The sequence below is a fragment of the Schistocerca gregaria genome, chromosome X (genome assembly GCF_023897955.1).
Source record: "Schistocerca gregaria isolate iqSchGreg1 chromosome X, iqSchGreg1.2, whole genome shotgun sequence".
Taxonomy (NCBI): domain Eukaryota; kingdom Metazoa; phylum Arthropoda; class Insecta; order Orthoptera; family Acrididae; genus Schistocerca; species Schistocerca gregaria.
The window spans coordinates 832,262,895-832,285,873 of NC_064931.1; the positions used below are offsets into that span (position 1 = coordinate 832,262,895).

General features: G+C 40.8%; 1 protein-coding gene across 3 annotated transcripts in view; it reads right to left on the reverse strand.

The window, feature by feature from the left end:
- Positions 1–3,946: 3,946 nt before the first annotated feature.
- LOC126299336 (high mobility group protein HMG-I/HMG-Y-like) overlaps positions 3,947–22,979 on the reverse strand; it is a 29,488-nt gene continuing 10,455 nt past the window's right edge. For all 3 annotated transcript variants that reach the window (XM_049991170.1, XM_049991169.1, XM_049991171.1), the window contains exons 3-4: positions 13,035–13,184; positions 3,947–7,307 (exon numbers count right to left, since the gene is read on the reverse strand). In XM_049991170.1, coding sequence (XP_049847127.1) covers positions 7,197–7,307; positions 13,035–13,184 — 261 coding nt within the window. In that variant the 3' untranslated portion in view covers positions 3,947–7,196. The remainder of the gene's footprint in view (positions 7,308–13,034; positions 13,185–22,979) is intronic.

The following is a 22,979-nucleotide window of genomic DNA, read 5'->3' on the forward strand; positions in this document are numbered from 1 at the left end:
AGAGACTGCTGGTGTTTTACCACCAGCAACAGATGATTTACTACACTTCACTGTGTGTCATCTGCTCTGAAGCCACCCACTCCAACCAGGGGCCCTCCCCACGGATGCCACCCAGCCACAGCAAAGGCCACCTGGCAGGATGGCCATTGCCGGGAGTCCTGATGCCCCAGAGGGATGGGTATCTACCCCTTGGCACACATGGGGAGTTAATGGCACAGGCATCAGCAAAGCGATCCCTGTGTGGTCAGTGGGGCTACAACCAACAGGGCACATGGCAGCTCCACCACAACGGACTGGCTACGGTGCTGGTTATCAGGTGCAAAGAAGTCCATGGTCATTGTCAACGCAGAAATCAACAGTGCACAGACCATGGAGGTAAACGCACCCAGGAAGGTGTCCTTGCCCAAGAGATGGAGAATTGGCAGGACTGCAATGAGACGACGAGAAAGTGGGCTAAAGATCTCAATGCACAATGGACACGATGCACCTTGTAAGGGGCCCTTCCCCAATTGGCTCACTCTTTGGGAAAATTTTGAAGAATGGAGGTCAAACCCTACAGGGGACCATCACAAAGGTGGAAACGTGTGAAACTCCGCAGGAATACCTTAAGCCTATTCGAACACCCAGAACTGCAGGGGGCGGGCAATTCTGTGGATAACTGCGACAGAGCACAAAGTCGTTAACGAAAAGGGAGCCGGAGACACTTGGCAGGAGACAGTGCATACCAGTGTTAATGGCTATAGGAAAGAAGATGCTCACTACGGGATCTTGAGGCACTGCATTATCTGTATAGTTTCTGAAAAGGTCATCCATACATACCTTGAAACTGAGCGTTTTAAAAATTCCTGAAGGAAATTGGGCAGGCAATTTCAGCTGCCCCACATGTATAGAGTACAGAGAATACCAGTCCTCCAGCAGGTTAAGTAGGCTTTCTCCAAATTAAAAACAAGGTGTGTCTTATTTCCACAGAAAACCATTCACGGAATGGGTTGGCGAAGTGACGAGATGGTCGACTGCAGAATAGTGTGCACAAAATCCACATAGTACAGTCGTTATCAGATTGCTAGACTCTAAAACACCATACCAGCTGGCCATGAATCACACAAGCCATCACTTTGCAAACAAAGCTGGTGAGAGAAATGGGGTGTTAGCTAGAAGGAAGGTCTGTCCTTACCAGGCTTAGGTATAGGTATGACAGTGGCTTTACGACAGCATCTGAGAAATGTGCCTTCTGCCCAAATGCGATTGTACGCACGAAGCAGAAAGTGCTTACACACAAGAGAAAGTTGCTGCAATATCTGAATGTTAACTTCATCTGATCCTGGAACAGAAGACTGGGATGAGGTGAGGATGGTCGTAGTAAAGGGGAAAGTGTAGCATTCACGAGTCTGAGGAAAAGCATACCACCAGAGCTACCTCCACTCGTTTCCAATGGAGGAGCACAGGGTGTTAGTGGATTGAACTCAAAATCTCCAGAAAATAGCAGCACAAGGTGTTGGCGGTCCCCAATGACAGCACCTGCTACTGTCAGGCTGGAAATTGGAGAATGAAACTTGGTCACAGAGAGTCAATAAAGGTTGCCTCATAGGACAGAGGGTGTGAAACTGTTGAAAGAACTAGTAAAGGAAATCCAGATAACTTTACTGGTATACAACAGATGCAACAACACTGCGCACACAACTCTTATTAATGAATACAATTTACAATCACAGGATAATATGCAAAAATGCACAGAGCACACCTTCGTATCATGGCACACCTCAGTCCACCAGTTGATCAGAACATTGCACAGTAAGCAAGTGAGAGGTATAGAACATTCTGCAGTGGTTAACGCTCTTAAGGTACTCTGCCTGGTCATCACAACTGGAGAAATGTTTGTCAAAAGTCACTAGGGAGGAGTAAATATTTTTTCTCTATATGGGCGGTTAGAAGTAAAGGGATTTGATATTATGGCAACCTTTTCAGTAATTGCTGACCCAACTCTCCAGTAGAAAGTAGTACTGCTCAGTGAGATAACTGTTGGCCTCCAGTAAACTAAGGGCTAATAACAGACTATATTGAAATTTAGGTACGTAAATCCTTAACTTCTTAGTACACTCACCTCACCCAAAGTGGAATGTCAGTCTAGAGTAATTTATCACTGTAATCATTATCCCACATGGTGGCTATATCCCACAGCACTGACAAAGTCAAACAGTTATCATACTACTTGTCTTAAAGCCATTGACAGTACGCAGTTCAGTACCTGAACATTTGCACCTTACATCAGTCACTATGAGCCCTGCTTCACCATAGGCTAGTTGAGACATCACTGCTGTTTTGGGCAAAGGGAATTTGACGGTATCCAATGCAGATACACAGCACTGTGTTTCCAAGCACAATGTTGGATAAAATATAGTGGTACAGGCGAGTCCAGTAGGATTGGAGAAGCTTGGGGAAACGAAGTAGTTGTGCAACACCAAAAGCAGTACAATGTACCAACTTAAATGTTGTGTTTCTACCAAGTGACGTGATTTGGCAGTGCCTGGAGAGGAGGGGGGCATACTAAAAATCAAACTGTCAGCTGTTGAGGACAAGCAGTCAACTATACCAATTAGTGTTTGCTCAGGAAAATAAATATTATGGTTGGTAGAATGTAATAATTTCCAATGGGTCAGTATTTTCCACAGCAAATGATGGTCCATTATATGTATATAGCCTGTGTGATCCCAACCCTACATCAATGTCACTTCACAGTGGCTATGACAGTTTGGTGCTGAATATGTTCCTGTGGACATTGGTTGGCTTGAAACAATAGATGGCTGACTTCATCCTGCTCAATATATTCATTACGGATGTTTTAGTTTTATCAGTGCAACAACACTACCCTAAGGGACTGATCTGTTCCAATGAAGGTCACTCACCAATACACATCAGCTATGATCATCTGTAGTACAACAAAAATTTATCTTCAAATGGCTTCCTCTTTCATCAAACTCAGTCAGGAAACATGGCTAGAGATATAAAGACCTGACCTTGGACCAATAATTAGATACAAGTTTTGGAACACCACCTCGGCGATCTGGGACGAGGAGGCTGGAAATGCCTCCTCTAAAAATGCAGATTGTCAATGTGAAAGGGCTTTAGGCAAGGTGTTAACTAATAAATCATATTGTGTGTCCTTTTGACACCTGGAAAGGTGTTAAGGACCTGTAACTGTTCATTGTTGATTTCATGTCTTATACAGATTCAATAAATAGTAACACACGAACAAAATATCTACTGCTTATATTCAGTTATTTCTTATTGCTGTTCAGCTCGATTCCACCTCAATTACAAGTGCCTTTTTCATCTCTCAAATCCTAGGAATGACACTGGGCAGGTTTTGTTGCACTTCTAGAGGGTATGCTCTTCTTCCCGAATGTCAGTAACTTCCTCAATTACACTTGCAACTGAAAGTGTCCTTTGTTTTTATGAGCAGTAATACAGAGTATGTGATTGGCTCCTGAGTAACAACTGCCAGTTGAAATTTCAGCAACTGATACATTTTATGCTCTCAAGCATACATTGTCAAAGAAAATTGGAATTAATCAAGTGTTCGAAGTATTGTGACATGTGAAAAACTACAAAAGTTTACGGTTTAGTGCTGTGTCTATGCCAAGGTTATTAGCAATGGAACCCAAGCCCATATAGAACTATCATGCTCACACTCTAGACAGACATGCATCCAGCTGGGTCATTACCAATGCATCATGGTTCAGTATTTCCATCACAATTCCACACATTACACATTATTAGACCATCTATTACCAAAACGAAAGACCCTTTATGACAATACTCACCCTTAACATGCCTGACAAATTTTACACAAAGGATGGATGTTTTTGTTGTTAACATAATTACGAAGTATTTCTGCAACTGCTCATGTCAGCTTCTGGAAATCTGTTTGATTCATAATACATATATATATCATTTCCGTATGTTTATTTAGAAAAGAAAATGTGCAGTCGATTACATGATCAAGACAATCTTATGACATTTTGATGATTTGTATGCAGATCTTAAAACTACTTCCTTATGTTTACAGTGTTAAAAGTAACACTCAATTTGGACACAAATAACTGATCTGCTTTACAATACTCAAAACAGAAATAAATCACGTAAGAACCTGTAACATACTTGTAATGGCATGGCAATTGATGAAACTGAACTGCTTATGTATGCAGCATTAAACTAATCAGTTTTATGTATTCAGTGATGGGTTCAAGCCTTAAGGGTGACACAGACCCAGATGCATGTGATACACTTCTTAGATAGTGAACAACCCAAAAGTTTTCCACTCAAAACTTTTTACTGTTAAGTTTAACTACAGCTTGTACAAAATTCTGCAAAAGATAAAAGGTCTTCTTCATACATTCAAATGTTTGCTACTGATCTAGCACAGAATCTTAAGCATTCTGTGATATAATATACTACTAAAATCTATACATAAAACAGAGTATGGGGCTAAACACTGACTATCAGATTCCTACCAAATATCAGCCTTTAACTACAGGATCCATATATTTTAGTATGCTTCAGTTATGAAACGTTCAGCAATATTGCCTACTTACGAATATCACACACACCTGTTTACAGATCTCTACATGAAAATTAAATGTGTGCAGAGAATATAAAAGCTGGGAGAAAGGGACAGCACAAGTGTTAGAAAGTTTGGTGCCAGTGGCCTCTTTCCCTAACACCAGATTTCGAACAACCACACGCAGCACTTCATTACAACTGTCACCACGACAATGACATACTATAGATCAGATGGCAGCTAATCTAAAACCTTCAATCACATTGCTGATGTTACCTGTAACAGCAGTGTAAATGTACCCATGCCATACAGATCACAATGTTTACTTTTTACATTACGTGTTAAGTACCTGCAATAGCCAATCGCACTAATTAAACTGACTCATTGGCATTATTACATAACATTTTTAGCAACTGGTTTTTGAGGAAACAGTCCTTTTACTTTAGAGTTACAAATCAAAATTTGCAATTTTTTTAAAGCCTTGTGTCTTTTTGCTCTGAGAGACCAGCCTAACAGATGCCATTACTGGTGTTTATTCTATGATCAGAAGTATGGTATTTGCATTCCTACATATCAGTAGAGTATGTCTGCTACATAGACAATTTTCAGTGCCAGCGGCATGTGTTTTAAGGCAACATGCTAAGGGCTGATATGTTGGATTAGTTTCTCCTATCCATCAATCCACGACAAAAATGAAATGCTAGGATTCCAAGTTTTGTAGTTTATTTTCCACAGTTTTCCTGATAAGACTTAATGACAATATAGAATTTAAACATTAAAATACTGGTTTTTCCTACTGAAAACAAACAATGGCTGCAAATGGCCTCCGAGTCACTGGTAAAATAAAAAGGCTGAACACACCGATATATCTCTAAACTTGAAAAATCTACACGATTCCCATTAACGAAATTCCTGTTATATTGCAGAAGCTTAAAATATGTGTGTGATCAATGTTCTATATTTAGTTTCCAACTAGTAGTGCTGATATTCTATAAACTAGTAAGGAAAAATAAGGTGTTTCTGGTAAATAACACTGGCTGTTACAGTGAATAATGTAAAGTGAAGCACAGTTCCATAAATAAAATACATTAATTGTAATCCACTAGTCACAAAAAGCTGAACACTGTCATTGCCTCTGAATTATCCCAACATGTAATCTTTTTCTAGATACCTGTGAAACGAAGTAATGCTGTGCACTTCACGTTTGCTAAATACTTTAATTCTCACTGAGGGAAAATATGCAGCGTCCACAAAAGAATACGGCCAGCACTTTTCAATGAGCTGACAAACTTAAAAAGTCCTTGTTAATTAAAAAGAAATTCATCCTATTGATTGAGATTCTGCACTAACTTACATGTGAATACATCATAAAATAAAATATCGCCAGATTCACATACATCTGGGAGGATAAATTGAAACACTATGATTCCTATCAGACACACTTCACAAAATTAAGTGTCATATTGCACACACTACAAATAAAAATTGTCAACATAGTACGTCACACAAAACAGGACTCAAACTTCATTCTAAATCCATGTATATGTGGCAGTGACATGACTGATTATTCTCGACCGTTTAAAAGAATTAACAACTATTCGCAATGAACTAATTCTACAATGTAAGAAAGTTGCTAATGAATAACTTCAAATATTTTCAGTGTGTTCATTTAGCTGAGAACTCATCTGAAGGTTGGGATAAAACACAAAGAACAGGCATAAAAAATTATGTATGTTGGTATCTCCCACCCATAATGTGTAACTAAGCTTGGCCACTGTTCATAATGTAATGGAACAGCAACAGTCCTTTCCATGTAATTCCCCCAACATCTTTTGTCAAAACTTTTAATGTTGCCTCATATATATTTACTTATACAAAATGGGTAAGGGAACAACTGCAGTGTTATTTTATTAGAAGCAAGACCAGTCAAATGCCTTGCACTCTCGGGCAACTCCCTAACTTACTTTGCTTGCCTATAGGCATACTGCAACATTAACAGGTACAAATTTCTTATTTTTCACAGGTACACGCATATGAGATTCAAGAACCTGTAAGAAGGAACAAAAGGGGAAAGACAGGAAATGAAACTGTAGTGCACATTATTTCAATGAAATCTAAAATGGAAACCTTAAACATAGTTGTATAAATGGAACAAGGAGCTACTATTTTAAGAAAGAACTGTACTGTGTCCAAATGTGTAGCAATGGAGTGAAGTGTCTCCAGGCTCTAATCCATAGTTAAGGACTTATAAAATCTGTACAGTTTAACACAGCCCACACACAAAGTTCAAAATGACAATGTTAAAAAACATGCATAAATGCAGTGAACACACCACCTCCCCTGCATCTGAACTGTCAATTCAGTACACCTCTAAAGACATAAACCTTATGGTCACAAACTCACTCCCTAAATAGTTGAACATACAGATTAAGAGCCCAAGCAATAAACATATTGCCCACTCACAACATAGTACACACATTATCAAATTTTGATCCCAAAGGAAGAGGATTTGTCGAAAATGTTACCACACTGTCACTTGACAAACAGTTCCAAAGAAAACAAATGCACTTTCAAATCTCAAGATTATTTTGATCTAAACCACTTGTCAAGTAGTGTGGGTTATATCATACACTGCTCATTAATCTTCCCCTTCTTCCTCTTCATCCTCATCAACTTCCTCCTCATCCCCACCAGATTCTTCTTTCTTATCTTCCTTCTTGGGACGACCACGAGCTCTGTTGCCAGGTTTCTGTTTGGTAGAACATGCAATTTTTCAGTTTTGTGGCAATTTTATATGAAATTTATTAAAATAAATGCACTGCTGATTACATTTGTTAAATTTTTTTTTAAATTTCTGTCAAACATATCAATCAACTGATGGTATATGATAAAACAAGATTGCAACAGTTGTAATTTACAATAATTTAATTTTCTACAAAGTCTAACAAGTATATTTATGAATTACAAGAAGTAAATGAAACTTCAAACACCACTCCAGTACCAGGTTTCTTTCAGACAATTTTAAACTCTCAATACTACAAATATTTAGGAGAAGCACTACCCTGACAGGAAAGATATATGTCAAATAGTTCACAAATTTCACTTACAAGAAACACCTTACTCTGGCACTACTTCACATCAATTCTTTACAAGAAACCTATACCTCAAATGCTAGTAAGTCAGTGAAAAACAAACCACCTCTAAAAATCTAATAGATGTCTTATTTTCATACACAATTTTACATAAAAATAAAGCACATATCTTACAGAAAATGGAGTATTTTAGAATTCTCTAACTAAAATGGCTAACATCAAACCCAAAACATTTCCCTTTACTCAAGGGCAAGTAGATACTAAATTTCACATAGCTGACTAAATATTCCATTATTTGTTTACAAATAATATAAAATGGTGGCTTCTCAATTCTGTTAAATTTCCACGAAAGAATGAGACATTTTTATTGTGCCTTCACAGCCATTCAATTATTTCAAGGCTCGTACAAAAAATTTCAACAGTTAACAGCGTACAATTCACTGCTGACAGCTGTCAGGTCAGTGTGCCGACTGCAATTGAAAATGGAGAAAACTGGGTTTCATGCTATTAAACATTTTCATTTGAAGGGCTGGGGCACCACACAAATCTAAGCAAAATTGGATGAAGTTCACATGGACTCTGCACCATCATTGAACACCATTTACTTTTGGATTAATGAATTTAAACATGACTGGATGAGCACCAAAGACGAAGCAGATGCCAGTTGTTCAGTTGAGGTCACCACAAAGGGAACCATTGACACAATCCACGATGTGGTAATGCAAGACTACTCAAAAATTCATCAGACAACCGAGACTGTAAGCAGCTTAACTGAGTGAGAGTATAATACCCTGCAAAGAAATTGGATATGAAGAAACTGGGTGCAAGGTGGATGCCAAGATTGCTCAGTCGACCAAAAACACATCCGGCACCACATTTCAACACAATGTCTGGCAAAGTTTAAGTCTCAATCTGCATAGTTTTTGCATCTATTTGTAAATGTTGTTGAAACATGGAACCATCATTAGACACCAGAGTTAAAATGGCAGTCAAAACTATGGATGAAGGTTGGTGAAAGAGCACTAAAAAAGAAAGACCATTTTCTCAGCTGGTAAGGTGATAGCCACTTCTTCAGAGATTCCACAGAATAATCCTTGGAAAAGGCACAAACATAACTGGACTATTATGCTTCATTGTTTGATCATTGGACAGTTACATTGGCAGGCAAAAAAAAGGAAAATAAACAAGGTTGGCACGCAATAAAGAGCTCTTTCACCAGAGTAATGCACCGCCCCATACATCAGTGACAATGGGAAAAGTGCACTAATTGGGCTTTGAATTGAATTTCAATTCACTAAACTTAGCCCCAAGTGTCTTCTTCCTGTCTCTGAAGTTGAAACTGGCTTGCTGGGAAAAAATTTCTATTGAATGAGGAAATGATAGTTTCAGTCAATGAGTATTTTGCAGAGTTTGACAGAACCTTTTTTTTTATGGGATGAAACAGCTCAATGACTACTGAATCACATATATCCCACAAAAGACATTAAGTTGAGAAGGTGAGCTGCTCATGAAAAACATTTATTTATTTATTTTTAAACATTTGTATCAAACCAACCTCATTAGCACAAAAACCACATAATCACAAGCAAATTTATTACTTTACAAAACAACCGATTTATCAGGTTTTAAAGTAAACATTATTTTGAGTCTACTACACAAGACTTCATCATGAAGTGATGCCAGTATTCATTCTGCCACATATCTGCAGGAAACATACAGAGAAGGTTATTTCATCAGGTAACAATATGGTGCCATAAGAGGGAATAGATATTATCAGCTACCAAAACTGTATGACAACAGGATGACAAATGTGGCCACAGTCTATCAAAACTTTTTTTATCTCTGTTCAAGTAACAGGAGTTGTGGTCTTTACTGGTTACAATCCAACAATTTGTACCCAATATGTGAGGCATTCATACACTGAGTGGACACTGCTTCAAAATTTCCTGCCAAATAAGCTGCTGTTTTCGGGCAATACTTGTATTGACAGCTATATAAGTAAAACATATGACCGACAGCCACTGCTTTAATTCTGCCAGTACCTCTCCTGCTTCAGTAACTTCACAGAAGCTTTCATATGTACCTTGTCAGCCTTGAGCACCCAAAGAAAGGACATTCCAGAGAAAAGGTTTAGCTACAGCATACAGGCTGTTTTCAGATTGAATGTGTGTGTGTACCAGAATGGAGGTAAAAAAATATTAGTTTAACACAGCAGCAGCAACAACAACAGAGTGCGTATGTGCAACTGAGGAAGGAAACAGTTCCATGTCTTTAAAACTAAGTATTTTCACATTAGCCTAGTGGGATCTGAAAGAAATGATTGAAAACTGATTTGCATGGCCAAACAGTGATCCAAATCACTTTCATCCCAACTGCAAGTCAGGCATAACTGCGAAGTGACCTCACTCCGTACTCTACTGTTAAGAATGTGTCTTTTTGATGTGTGGGCAGTTTAAAATTACGCAAGCTCTAACCTAAGTGCCAACACACACACACACACACACACACACACACACACAAAGCTGAATCAAAGATTCACCCTTTAACAAATCATTATGTCATGACTAAGCTGCTTCTCCACAAAAACTTGAAGAGTAAGAGAAAGATACTTGTGAAATTGAAGCTTTCTAAGTTGTGCCTGGACAACTCCATAGGACAGAGTCCTGTCCAGGAAAACTGAGATCACAGGCTTGAGTCCTGTGGTTTCAAACTCACAAAAAGTTTCAGTGCCTTATTGCCATACATCTTTCTTTCAGACCAATACCTTATGCACATCAGCTGCACTAATATTGAAGTGAAACCTATTAATAATTTATTGTTTTCCCTGTCATGAACCGCTGTTCTTCAAAATGTGACCAGTGTACCAAATGATAATCAAAATCTAACAGTGTAGAGGAAGTTGTGCTTAATAAATCCCTATGGTTAAGTGTCCCTGCAAGAGTTGCAAAAATAGTGAAGCAACAATAATTTCTATATAGGACCACTTTATGATAATACATGTTCATGTTCACTGATACATCTTCCCATTTCATCTTTTGGTATGGCAACTATTACAAAGTAAATTATGACTTCATGCACTTTGACATAATTTCAGTGTGTCTCATTGATAACCATACTATTTTGCAACACTGCTTTCTCAACTTATTTGATTTGGCTGTGTACTGCTAGGTAAAATTCTTCCAACTGTAACTGTTGGACATCCTGACCGGCTTACATTACTAATGCCCTTGGGGAATACATTTTTACCGTTCTGATGAGCCATGTTAAAAACAATTACTGACCATCCTTTATGACAATAAACATGTATCAGAACAATATGACAACTATCTTATCGTTTATAGTTGGTACTTCAACAGAATTATTTGTACCTAATGGGTTGGGATAGTAATAGGAAAAAGGCAAAGAAGTTTTATGTCAGCTCCTTAAGTGCTCTTTAATAGTTCACAGGGTATACTATCCAAAGTGAAATCTGATGTGACTCACTGTTCCACTCACTCACTAAATTTTATTTCTACATGAATTCCACTACAGAGGTTTCATTTCTCTCTCTCTGTCCCTCACAATTCCTATAGTGTCTCCCTCCCCTCCCCCTTTCCCCAAATGCCCAATTTGTTCCATGGACAAATGTTGAGACAAATTATTCCTTATTGACTGTACACAATACATATAATTCCTTCTTTAAAGTTTAGCGTATGAAGTATGATAAGTATATTACTGCTTCTTTCACCTCCAGAATTTTCAGAATGGTAAGGACTAATCTAGATCTGCAACCAATTCCACTAGCAATGAAACATTCCCAGAATGGAGTAGAACGATCACTAACTGCAGTAACAACAGAAATACACTTATCTGAAAGTATGCTACTCTAAGGGCCCTGCCTCACTGGGATGCCACGGCAAATCTGCTGGCAGACACACCAAACAGAAGAATGAACGCAATGGAGCCTCTCGCACCGGGCAGCACCTGACAGTGGCAGCTCTGCCGGCAGAGTGGCCAATACAAGGTTCTACCAGCAGGCCTGCCAAGCACTACCTGCCACTCACCTGTACCTAGTTTTATATGCTCACATGAGCATTATGGACAGTTTTGACATTGAATCTTATCTGTGAGATTCACTTGGGACACTTCATCTCTGAACTATTCAAAACAAGAAGTGGAAGGAAGTGTTGGGAATTATGAGGGTCATAAATGAAGTTCAGTTTGAAGAACAAGTCTCCACATTACAATCACATTCAAACTACTTACAATAATGCACTTTTTGGACTCTGGCTGGTTGGAGATAGTGGAAATTAATCAATTCTCAATTTCCTCACAGCCACTGTGTTTACTATCCGGGCTAAGTATGTTTTTCTCAAAACCTAAATCCAGACCGAAATAGCACAACTACCTCTCCTGCTGCTGCAGCAAGTGATGCTTATGGACCAGATACAATAGACATGTTAGAATTATTTAAAAAAATATGTAAACAAAGGAGACAGATTTAATTTCAGTTTATAATAACATACTCTTCAAATAAAAACTGGAGAGCACTTCTACGTATACTTTACATTTACAACTAAAACTGTAAATATCACTGCAGACTACACATAAGTAGCTGCCAAGTACACAGGTCACTAAACTCTTTTCCTTTAGACTACTTTCCTCAAAACAGTGACTTTTTTTGTCCGTTAATCTCGGGAGATCTCCACTACCTCGTCAATTGAACAAAATGTCATCAGGATACTAGAAAATTTAGCATTGCAACTTCTTTAATCATTATTAAGCATGTTGAATAACACGTTACTGTCATGATCAGCAATTGAGGTTTGTGCCCAGAAGTTTTTTTCTGCATTCCCTTATTATTTTGAACTTGCACACAATGCTTGTAGCTCCTCTTCTGAGTAGTGACTGGAGGCATTCCTCTGGCATCTCTGCCAACATCTTGTACTGTAGGACCTGAGTGGTGTCAACAATGCAACCAGCAGACCTGCTGTAGCACCCCAGTGTGGTACTTCGCACCCACAATTACTGACTTGCCAGTAAAAAACATTTGATCTTTCTACCCCCAATTCTCAAATTGCAATGTACAGTACATTCACTTAACAGGGGTAGAATGGTCTACAAAATCAATTGTCTATACTATATTGTCCAACAGTTGTAATCTGATGCACGAGATTCAAATTAAATTTTGTTCCGTTTTCATATACACAAAAATAAGATGACCCCAGATAAATTTCTGCTATGGAGATACTTTTTGAAATCAAGACATTACTGGTTGGAACACAATTTGGCTATCTAACTTCCTGTGACTCAAGTAACTACTTAACTAAACCAGTTATAATGTTCTTATACTCTGAAAGAAGAAAAGGCAATTTAAAAACTAACAAGTCCTAAAATACTCATACCTTGGCAGCAGCCTTTCCTTTTCGCTTAGTGGAGCCCTTAGGCCGGCCACGGCCACGTTTAGCAGGAGTAGCACCATCAGTTTTTTTCACTTCTTTCTTATCTTCTGATGGAGCACGGCCACGTTTTTTGGCTTCCTTTGCAGGAGACTCCTGCATGGAAAGCGACACTTCAATTACTAAACAGCAAACAAATGACATATTCAAAATAATGGACTAATCTTTAAATACAGTTTGAGAAATGACAAGTTTTCGCAACTGCTGCAATGAAAATATACCACCCCACATTTCTATAACACTTTTCTTAGGAAATTTGACAGTGCATAATGCCATAACACCATAACACTTTCACTGTAAGCATGAGTATGAGCCACTAACTCAGATGTTAGAAACTGGGTGCAATAATATGAATTACTACAGTAAAATACTGTTACATTTGTGTTCTGTATATTTCTAATATCAACAGTTGACCGTTTGACAGCTTTTTCCAGAAACAATGTATGGTCACTTTAGTTATGTCTTATAAGTAACAATATGAAAAGAGTATTTCTCATTTCATTTTCTGACATGGAGAGGGTAGGGCATACAAGGCTACTAATAAGCACATCTGGTTCAGAAGATAATTGCACAAAAACTACACGACATACAGAAAACAAACATCAGTGCTTCGAGTACCTCTCCAAGTTCTGATTCGTTGGTTGGTTTAAAAGAGGGGGGGAAGGGACCAAACTGCTAGGTCATTGGACCCTTGTTCCTAACTACAAAACAGATTACCATGGCTGGCTGACCAAAAGAATAATAAGGAGAAGCCCGCCACTCTGCAACACATTAAAACCTCCACCCTATAAGTACTAGGGTGGAGGACACAGAGGGACAAATGACATGCGCTAAAATTTAGATCAAATGATAAAACCCACAGTCACAAATAAAACTTAAAACTATGTCTGCCAATGAGGTGTTGTCAGATAAAATTTGTGGCAACAAGTGCGATAAGCAGAGATTTCGTCGCAGGGCAGTCAAAGTGGGACAGTGCACCAGAATATGGGCCACTGTCAAATGGGCGCCGCATTGACACTGAGGTGGGTCTTCACAGTGCAGGAGGTAGCCATAAGCTTGGCCAATGCGGAGCCAGCAGAGAACCACAGATTCCCTGCAAGAGGCCCACATGGAGGACTACCACTCATTTGTAGTCTCCTTAATGGCACACAGTTTGTTGTGCATACTGAGACTATGCCATTCCATCTCCCAAAGCTGGAAAACCTTGCGGCGTAATAAAGAATGCAGGTGAGTGAGTGGAACGCTAATCTCCATAAGCGTTTTCTGTGCAGCCTGTCAGCAAGTTCGTTTCCTGTGATTCCGATATCTCCTGGAGTCTACACAAACACCACTGAATGACTGGACCATTCCAGGGCATAGATGGACTCCTGGATGGTTGCTACCAAAGGATGACGAGGGTAGCACTGGTCGATAGCTTGTAGGCTGCTCAGTGTGTCAGTACACAAAAGATATGACTCCCCATGGCAAGAACGGATGTGCTCAAAAGCATAAGATGTAGCCACCAGCCTTGCAGTGAAACACTGGAGCCATTGGACAAGGAATGCTGTTCAATATTCCTCCATGGACATATGTGAAGCTGACGTGACCATCAGCCACCGAGCCGTCTGTGTAATCCACATCATCGCCTTGGAACATGTCAAAAATTGAGAGGAAGTGACAGCAGAGAGCTGCCGGGTGAGATGTGTGTTTTGGGCCTCGTGAAAGGTCCAGGTGAAGCTGCGGCCTAGGTGTACGCAAATGGACCCCAAGTATAGGTCGTAAAGGCAAGGACTCCAGTTCAGATAGAAGGGATTGGACGCAAACTGCAACTGTAAGCCCTCACATAGGCCGCCAATGCAGGAGATAAACTGCCGTGGGTGGGAAAAGGAGACTAATTCAAGTGTGCAGGAGAACTACAAATGTGTGCAACATAACTGGTAAGCAGTTGTGCACATCTGACCTGCAATGGAGGAGGACTCCAACTTCCACCAGGATGCTGGTCACCAGACTCGTCCTAAAAGCTCCCGTCGCTAGTTGAACGCCACAGTGGTGCACTGAATCGAGTGAACGCAAAGCTGAGAGCGCCGCCAAACCATAAATCAGACTCCCATACTCAAGGCGGGATTGAACAAGGGCTCTGTAGAGCTGCAGAAGCGTAGAGTGATTTGCACCCCAGTTGGTGTTGCTCAGGCAGCAGAGGGCATTGAGGTGCTGCCAGTACATCCACTTAAGCTGACAAAAGGTGAGGAAGCCAAGTCAACTGGGCAGCTAAAACCAGTCCTAAAAATCTGTGTCTTCACTACAGAGACGGGATCATCAGTTAGGTAAAGTCCTGGTTCCAGATGAACAGTACAACACCGACAGAAATGCGTAACACACGACTTTGCAGCCGAAAACTGGAAGGGATGGCTCCCTGTAGGTGCTGTTCAGCAACACCAGTACTGGTGGAACAGTACAGATTGCAGAAGTCATTTGCATACAGAGAGGGTGAGACGGACGGCCCTAAAACTGCTGTTTGACCATTAATGGCCACTAGAAAGAGAGATACACTCAATACAGAGCCCTGCAGGACCCCATTCTCCTGGATAAGGGAGGGAGAACTATGGGAGGCACCAACTTCCGACAAAGTATGAAGCAACAGGAAATTCTGCATAAAAATCAGCAACGGGCCTCTGACACCCCACTCGGATAATGTGCCAAGGATATGGTGCCGACAGGCGGTGCCATACACTTTTCATTAAAAAAAATTTAAAAAAAGGCACTGGCGCCTGGAAAAGGCTGTTCACATGACAGACTCGAGACAATCTTATCAATGGTAGAGTGACCCAGGCGGAAACCGCCCTGGCAGAGATATTAGGCCAGGTGACTCCAGGACCCAGCCCAACCCAACCGCCGACACATCATACATTCCAGCAACTTACAAAGAACGCTGGCGTGGCTGATGGGCCGATAACTATCCACATCAAGTGAAGTTTTTGCCAGGTCCGAGCACTGATATGATGGTGCCCTCCCGCCAGTGCGATGGAAAGAAGCCATCACATCAGATCCGGTCTGACCCAATATGTTTAATCATCTGACTGAGAATCTGATATGGCCCAGGAGGTGTCAGGGCAATGAGGAAGCCCCCCCCCCCGGGAGAGCTGCAAAGGGCAGGGGTCAACATTGCCGGGAACCAGGTTTCCTGAAGGGCTATGCAGAAAGCTGGTGTAGAGCTTAACAGTTACCGTATCTCAGCCAGGTGGCGGAAAAAACCGCCAAAATTCCACTGGAGGATGACCGTACCGTGAGGCTGGGAAGGCATGAAGTCCGCAAGGAGGCAGGTTATGACTCAGGGTCACCTGCTGCCACCAATTGAGTATTTGTAGCCATTTCAATGGTGGTTGAGGCGTCAGTTAGATCCAGATCCACAGGGGACACTAAGGTCTCCACCGCATCCTCAGATGCAGAACTGGTAGTGAGTGGTTGTGGTGGTGGTGGTGGGGCCACCAGAGGCTCCTGGTTCTTAGACTACTACTTAGTTTGCTTGCTCTCCCTTCTCTTTAGGGGCTTGCTGGGAAGATTTCTCTGAAGCCGCTTCAGATATGGAGGAAGGCCGTGGAGCTATTCATCCAGCTTTCGGCTCCTTGAGCCATTGGCGAGAGTCTGCTGTGGCATTAGTGGAGTCTTGAGAGAGAGAGAGAGAGAGAGAGAGAGAGAGAGAGAGAGAGAGAGAGAGAGAGAGAGAGAGAGAGAGAGAGAGAGAGAGAGAGAGAGAGAGAGCACCCAAGGGACCCCTTCCGCGCGAGAGGAGCCGGAAGAGGCTGTTGCTTCTCCAGCAGGTGAGAGGGGACCAAGGTCCCCTGCACTTGGGTGGGTGGGTGGGTGGGTGGGTGGAGGGGGGCTTGCTCCCAAAGTAAGGGCTTTGGCAGCAATGGAGGAAGATTTGCCCCCTATCACCAAGAGGGCAGATGTATTCCAGTGGCCCAGAGGGCCCACTGTTCGTTGCACAGAGTGAGGAATCAATGGCACTTGGGACAATAATGGTGATGTAGTTGCAGGGTATGTAAACATCAAACGAATGGGGCGTAATCTTTCACATTTATGTTTAGATTCTATGTAAGTTAAGCCTATCCAGGGTCTGGTACCCCACGATTTTCCACTCCTTTTGAAGTACTGGGCAGTCTGGCTAGCAGGGAGACTGCGGCTCTCCACAGTTGATGCAAGTGGGAGGAGGCGCATGAGCAGTATCTAGTTGCAGTGAATGTCCACAGCGCCCGAACTGCCAGCACTTCATGCATCACCCAAGGGGAGGGACATATTGTTTAACATCACAGCGGTAAACTATCACCTTGACCTTTTCAGGGAAGGAATCACTCTCAAAGGCCAAGATTAAGGCACTGGTAGCAACCCTGTTGTCTTTGGATCCCCTGTAAACGCACCAGATGAAGTGAACACCCTGCTGTTCTCAATTGGCGCTTAGCTCCTTGTCAGACTGCTAGAGGAGATTGCAATGGAAAATGATCCCCTGGACCATATTGAGGCTTTCATGGGGAGCGACAGAAAAAAGAATATCACCCAGCTTGTCAGAGGCGAGTAACGCTTGGGATTGGGCTGGGGATGCTGTCTGAATCAAGGCTGCACCGTTTCGCATCTTTGGCAGCGCTGTCACTTCTCCAGACTTATCCTGAAGGTGTTCAACAAAAAATTTAGGCTTTGTAGGTAGAAACGACTCCCCATCAGTTCTGCTAACAGATCAAAAACTGAGGCAAATATGGCTCTGTTCTGTAGCTCTACATTCCTCCAACAGTATGGTTCAGCATTGTATTCAATCTTGCCCTTCTTAGAGACTGCCGGTGCCATACAGTCACCAGCAAGAGTTTACTTAGTCCGCTTGATTGCGGGTCATCCACCCTGATGGCACCCACTCCGATAAGGGGCTCTCCCCACAGGTGCCACACAGCCACAGCAAATGCCAACTGGCATGATGCCCCAGGAAGACAGGCATCTACTCCTTGGCGTACATGGGGAGTTTACAGCTCAGGTACCAGCAGTGCAATCCCTGTGTTGTCAGGGGGCTACCACCAAATGGGTACAGGAAAAATTCTAGTGTACAGGTGGTTTGCTTGATTAAAAAATGGTAAGATGTCGATTGACGACGACCCTTTGTTCTGGACGTCCAATTGCTTGAATCTATGAAAATATTGAAAAAATTTGAGAGCTTGTGCTCACAAGAGCATTGACAAATGTTTTATTTGGAAGTGTTCGTCAAAAACGACCTGGTTTGTGGCAGACAGGACACTAGTTTTTCCACCACAACACACCTGAACGAACAGCCATCTCAAACAGTTTTTGGCTAAAAATGGCAAGGCTCCAGTACCCCACACACCTTTTTCACCTGACTTGGCTCCATGTGACTTTCTTAAGATGACTACAAAAAATTTCAAGCAGTGGAAGCACCAGAAGGACAAACATATTAGTTGTAAAGGAGAGTATTTTGAATTGGATAAGGTTGTTTTTTAAACAATTTGAAAATAAATAGCTTTTAAAAAATAATTCAACTTTTTTGTGTACCCATGTTGATATTAATGATAGCCAAAGGGTTCAAGTTCACAGATGGGAAGGTGGTGTTTGCTGTAATGTAGGCAGCACTGCTATCGTATTCTGTCAGTATCCTTCAACTGGAAACACTCTTTACATCTCTCAATGCTTATTATTCTTTGGTTGGTTCCCATTTTGCATGATTTATGTTATGTGGTCTCATCACTATGAATTTCAACTGAAGGAAGTAGTCACAATCATTTAATTCTATACTTTTACACCATTTTACTCCAAGTATTTGTTGTACAAGTAATGCAAATTGGAAAGTGCTATATCTATAATGTTGGAGAATAGATTATTTTAAGCCAGCAAACTCCCACACAAATGTGTGTGTGCGCACTAACATCTGAGTTAAAAATACCCCATGTGATAATGTAGCCACCGAACTACTAATAAATGCCTTCCTACTCTAGGCATGTCTTGGAACTAATAACTTCCTGTAGAGGAAAGGGGGGGGGGGGTTAAGCCAGTGCAGGTATGAGCTTCAGTGAGTTAACTTTTGCCCTTAGAAAATAAAATCTGTGTGTGTGGTCCACACACCTAACCTTGTCTCTCTTTGGAGCACACCTGAGAAGGTAAATAGCATACATAACAATTACATGGAATAACTACCTTCTTATTCAAGCAGGTATTCGTGAAACTATTATTCACTCAGACATTGGTGGCTTTTACTTTCACAGTTAATTTCCAGATTACTAACACTAGTCTAACTACCCTACCAAGAAAATTTCTGTAAATAAATATTCCTGAAATTCAGTACAGAAGCTTGAATTTTTCTAATTCCAAAAATGTCTACTTCTACTATAAACTTTATTAATTAGTCAATTTGGAAAACTCAAGTTTTCAGCAAATTTTGGTGTGCTATGGGAATCCCCATGGATGTAAGAATAGTTTACATGAAATCATACCTACAATTTTGTCTTTTCTGGTAATACAGGTCATCGTTAAATCAACTTACTGTTTTGTTATTAGAATTATGCATTTTCTCATGTTAATATGCAACACTAATTTTTATTTTTATTCTTAGGTGTGTCTATAAGTATGCAGGTTAGTGAGTCTATCAGTTGATGACTTGCATTCATTACATCAATACCACAGACAGTTTTGTGTTACAAAATATACAATCAGTCCTTGTAAATGTTGTGTGACTAGGGATTCCCATCGGGTAGATGGTTCGCCGGGTGCACGTCTTTTGATTTGACACCACTTCGGTGACTTGGTCGTCAATGGGGATGAAAAATGATAATGATTATGGCAACACAACACCCAGTCTGATCAACCATTAATGTGTTAACACCTCTCTGTTAACCGTCAGTTGCAGAAATGCATACCTCCTTGTGCATTAGTCACAAGTTCACAACTACATGTACCTACTTTGCAGATACCATGAATTAATCCATGGGTACAGCTTACGAATCTGGCTTCAATATTGAGACTTCAGACATCAAAAGCTAATCATAATAAAACAAAACTGGGTTGCAATAAATATGAAGAAATTGGAAACCACGAGCTCTAGTTTTGTGTGTATTCTTTAATGAACATCAATCATACCCAGTGCAGAGCATTTTTAGATTCAATAGGGTTGTAGCTATTTCAAACTATAATAACAATTTACCACATAAATATGAAACTATAGTAATAATTTTCCATGTAAATATGATGTCAGCTTCTGCTCCTTCCAATGCAAAACAAACTTTCCAGCATGTACTTTCCACCTTGTGTACTTTTTATAAAATGTTCAAGACTGTTCAGCAGGGAAATTTTAATGTCCTATTTATGCATTTTGTCTCCTATATATTATCCGAAGAATTGCAGTTTCATCTAAAATAATTCAACAAATAATTATTAATTTAACCCTACTACTGCATTTATAATAGTCTACAGGCATGAATGGGAAGCAGCAGTTGAGAAGGGAGTAAAACAAGGTTGAAGACTTTCCTCAACATTTTTCAGTCTGTACAGTGACCACATAGAAAGGGAAACAAATGAGAAAACTATGAGATTAACATAATCATGTAGCTGCTGCTGCTGCTCGTACTCTTAACTGTATCTGTATTTTGAAACCAAGAATGTTTCTTCTTGCATTACTCGTGTAATGTAATATCCAAGCCAAGTGTGCATCTTTCATTAACAGGTCTCTAGTTACAAATCTTAGACCCACCTTCCGTATCATCATTCACATCTTCATTTCATGAACTACACAGAGAAATATGTTATCTGTAACTAATAGCTGTCCTGCCCAAGAGGCCAAATGTTCTGTAATCTTCCATTAACATACTTGCTGCAACTGGTGATACAGGACAACACATGGTGATATTGTGTCATAATTATTTCCATTGAACAGGAAGCAAGTTAAGGTGAGCACAAACAAGTGTAGTAAGATTAGTCTCACTACATCAAAACTCACCAGCAGGCTTGAATAATTGCAGCAATGTTCCTGTAAATGACGTACAAAATTAAAGTAATTATAGGTGTTGTCTTGGCATTTCTCCCCACAAATGGACTGAAGTCAGGTGTTGGGCCCATGCGTATATTGCTACTACTTTACTGCTGACTGCAGTGGGCTGTCCTCTTTGTGGACTTTGGACAAAAATGTCATGGTGTTGCAGCAACTTTTGGTTGAAGTTTCTCTCGAGTTTTCACATCAAATGTCCTGCGAAGAAGTTTGGTGGGTTTCTCTTCGAACCACTTGCTCGGCCGCCTCCTATCGTATACACTGCGTAATTGAGATGGTTGTCAATTTTCAGTTTACATTTTGTGTGCAGGAGCAACAGCATTCCGACTTCCAGCATACAGAAGACAATCTGGGTTGCCACACATCACACAGATGACCGGTTTTTCCAAATTTGAAACATTCACCCTACAGTAGTGTGGCCCTAGTGAACATGCAGCCTCTGCCACAGCATATTTGTTCAGCATCACTCACAGTGCAGGTGGCTGATTCCACACTGCTTTTGATGTCTATCATCGGTAGTGATGTTGGTGTCAGGGCTATGTTTAGTCCTTTCACTAAACAGCATTGCTGTATAAGTCTCTCTCTCCGATAAGTTGATTACATAGGTTCATATGTCAATTCTTGATGCACTGTTAGTCTGCTTTACTCGCATGAGTGTGTCAACCCACTCCCAAGAACTGGGAAAGAATGCTGACACAATCTTGAGGTGGTAACAGCCAAAGTATACACAACATTAAGCAGAGCAGCAGTCATTAGGAACCACTTTTCAATGACAACTAGACTAGCTGCCAGAATACTGTGGAGATCTTATGAGACCCAGGGAGACAAGAATTCTACGTCTTACAAGTACATGAGGAAACCTCAAGACTGCCTATTGAGTACCTTTACAGGAAGAATAAGCTTCCACAAATGAAGAGGCTGGACAAGAAACAGATCAAGGAGTGGCTGTTCTGCCCACTCACATTTCTGCCTAGATGTCAATATAGTACTTGATAGCATCTTTTGTCAATCTTGACACATAAGGACTGCAGCAGTCACTCGCATCACAAGATCCGCCATCTTGGCACTGGTAAGATACAGAATTTGCTATACTTGTCATTGATTACCTACAACCTAAAAAAACTATTAGGTACTCGTCAAGACAATTATCTCACTTTTTATTTCTATGTCTGAAAGATGTCTAATACAAATTTTGTGGCAGATGCATAAGAGTGCCACTAGTAGCACCACTAGGAGGGTACAAATCACATTTGCTTTAAATACATGCTTTAATGGTCATGAGTGTCTGTTACTTTTGAGATTGGACATGGTGAGTTGATGTTAGTCAAGAATATCTTTAGGGCCACAAAGACACCAATATCAACACCTCACTGAGGTTGAATGAGGTCATGTAATAGGGCTATGATACTGTAGAAATACTTGGCAGGAATGTAGCCACTGTACACGACTGCTGGTCACAAGAATACACAGTCACAACAAGACAGGGCTCCAGATGGTTACATCGCACTACCGAGAGGTAGTTTTGTTTGGCATATGACTTGGATCATACTAGAAATGCAGCAGCATCTGAGCAGCAGTTTGCAATACAGTGACAATGAACAGTTACAGATATGCTACCTCATATCCAGCTGCGAACAAGACACCCTGTAAGTGTGCATTCCACTGACCCCAAACCACCACCATTTGTGACTTCAGTGGTGTCAAGCAATTGAATTCACAGGAGGACAGCATGGAGGTCTATTTTGTTTTCTGATGAAAGCTGTTTCTGCCTCAGTGCCAGCCATGGCCATGTGTTGACCAGGAGGTGTCAGCTGAGGGCCTTCAACCAAACTGTCTGCATGCTAGACACACCAGACCTACACCTGGAGTTAGGGCCCAGT